Here is a 2,606-nt window from a genome sequence, read left to right as displayed (position 1 = left end):
GCTATTTATTTTAAACAATATACTCTTTGATTTAATCTCAATGACGAAAATACAACAAAAGAAAAAAAGAAATAATTTTGCATTGTGCCTCGACTTCGCGGAACAAAATACATATTATTATCGTGTTGAGTCATGTGCACCTCTTTCGAAGCGCTCTGTACAAATTCCTTTTTTTTTTTTTTTTTTTTTTCTTAACGAAGCGTTTCGGTGCGTATGTTGCATCTCGTTGCCACAGAATCATCCTGGAAATCGACGGTTCCCCCTCTTTAAAATATGCGCACGTGTGTCACGATTCAACGAAGACTGCTTTTCATAATTTGATATATATATATATATATATGTATATATATAGATATATATATATAGATATATATATACATATATATATAAAAGAAATATTTAGCAGCATTTTGAGCGTAAATGACGATCCATTGTACGAGAAGCGTGAAGCACCGAACGCCGGAAGGACAGCTAGGCAACCGAAAGGGATAATTTTAGATTAGGGAGGATTTTTTTTTCTTTTTTTTTTTTCTTTTTTGAGAGATGAAAGATGGCGTTCGTGTTTCGTCGCCGTGTTCACCGTCTTCTCGACGATTCCCTCGTCCAGCATCGTTGATCTCGTAACTACCGGGGCTCGTAGGCCTCGTAGACGAGCTCTGGCACCAGGGCCAACGAGAACGTGGCGCTGACTTGTCTTGCGTACTGTCTTCTTGTCCCGATAGCTTCGTGTTACCTATTATTCTCTTCCATTACCACCTGCTTGAACACACCCGCGGGCATCTGACTTTTGATCTCGTGACTGCCGAGTGCAGTCGTCCCGTCTTTCGCAATGAACAGCTGAAGTCCAGTCGCTGTAAATATAAATAATAATCGAAAATTTTAAATTACATATTACGTTAAACGTTAGAAAAAAAAGAAAAGACGAAAAAGAAAAAAAAAATAGATAAGAAAAATGATAAATATAATTCTTATTATATTTTTATTTATAATCTTATTAGTCTTTATTTATATATTATATATATTTCACACCAAATGAATATATTTAATAAATAAAAAAAAAGAAGAAAAAGAAAAGATGAAAGATAATTATTATTTTTATTATGCTCTTAGTTTTTCTATCTATTACTATGTCTTCATATTTCGCATTAAATAAACATTAGGTTAATTAAAAAAAAAAAAAAAAAAAGGAGGGAGAAAAGAAGAAAGATGATAGATAACTCGTTCTAACTATATTTTTATTACGTCTTCATTATTGCGTATTTCATAATTTAAATAGATATTATGTTTTATAATTACATTTAAAAAAAAAATGAAAAATAATCAGTTCACATTATATTCTTTTTATAATTTATATAATTATTATATAATTATTATATAATATAATATAATATAATATATTATAATATATAATAGTTTTTATATAATTTTATATAATTATTATATTCGTTTACATCAAATAAATACTAAATTTAATTAAAAAGAAAAAAAGAAAAAAATTGATCAGTTATAGCAACAAAATATAATTTTTAATTTTTATTTAAAATTATTGATGTTCGATCATCAATTTCTTTTTACATTTTTCATCATAAGAAAATATTAAAAAAACAATCTTGATGATCTTATCGAAAAATTATTTTCTCGTGAGATTCTTTTCCTTTTATATATCTATTTTTATTAATGAGAATGAAAAAGTAAAAAAAAAAAAAAGAAAAAGAAAAAAGAAATGATGAAATAAAAGATTTAAAAACTAAATTGGAAAAAAAATTATTATATAACAAAATATAAATTAAAGAAATATAATTGAATAAGAATAACATACTCTCAGAACTCTCAAGATCAGTTTGCTCTAAATTTGTTGCTTTGATCAGCTCATCAATCAAAGAATCCGGATTTGGCCTAGTCACTTCAACTCTGCACAAAATCGAATTTCCGGTTCCATCCTCGGCCTTTTTCCTGCGCTCCAGCGCGGCTTTTGCACGATCCAGAGATCCTGTTTCGCTGAGACCCGAACCACTGGAGGGATTTCTACGAAAATAGACACGCCGAAGATAAAAAATTGTTATTTCATCTTTGAGTTCATTTTTTTTTTTTTCTTATTTTCAAAAGCACCAGTATAGAAAGCACATTACATTTTCAATGAAAATCAATTCAAATGTTGACTGTCAAAACCGTTAGAAAAAATCTAATGTACAGAATGTTTGAAAAAAAAAAAAAAAACTATTCATATCTTTTCCAAGATTCATATGGCACATACATCAATCATTTTTCGAGATGTAATTATTTTTGATTGCATCAACATTGTGATTGACTTCTTTCTTGTATTTAGAGATGTTCTCTTTCCATTTCCATAGATTAGATATGCTAGATTCGATTTCTTCAAGTCATTTATTAAAGAATTGGCACACTTCTAGTTAAAAAATATAACATGAAAATTGAACGAGAACATTCAAAGACAGAAAGAAAATATAAAAAATTTTTTTCTTATTTAATAAGAAAAACATTCTTTATGACACGTATAAGCTAATAATACAATGATGATGCTAATATAAAACAAAAAATGATTTCTCAGAAAAAATTGTATTTTCGACCTATACTTATTATTCCAT

At 27.9% G+C, this 2,606-nt stretch overlaps 1 protein-coding gene across 7 annotated transcripts in view; it reads right to left on the bottom strand.

Annotated features, from left to right (window-relative positions):
- Positions 1–510: 510 nt before the first annotated feature.
- The window catches only part of LOC102678437 (protein FAM102B), a 71,746-nt gene continuing 69,650 nt past the window's right edge, over positions 511–2,606 (bottom strand). For 6 of the 7 annotated variants that reach the window (XM_006611565.2, XM_006611564.2, XM_006611570.2 and 3 more), the window contains 2 exons: positions 1,820–2,025; positions 511–851 (listed from right to left, as the gene is read on the bottom strand). In XM_006611565.2, coding sequence (XP_006611628.1) covers positions 730–851; positions 1,820–2,025 — 328 coding nt within the window. In that variant the 3' untranslated portion in view covers positions 511–729. Of the gene's footprint in view, positions 852–1,819; positions 2,026–2,606 lie in introns of those variants that run through there. The other variant, XM_006611566.2, reaches the window with a different exon arrangement.

Source organism: Apis dorsata, unplaced genomic scaffold (assembly GCF_000469605.1).
Source record: "Apis dorsata unplaced genomic scaffold, Apis dorsata 1.3 scaffold_89, whole genome shotgun sequence".
Taxonomy (NCBI): domain Eukaryota; kingdom Metazoa; phylum Arthropoda; class Insecta; order Hymenoptera; family Apidae; genus Apis; species Apis dorsata.
The sequence above is the reverse complement of the archived record's forward strand: the minus strand, read 5'-3'. Positions and strand labels throughout refer to the sequence as shown.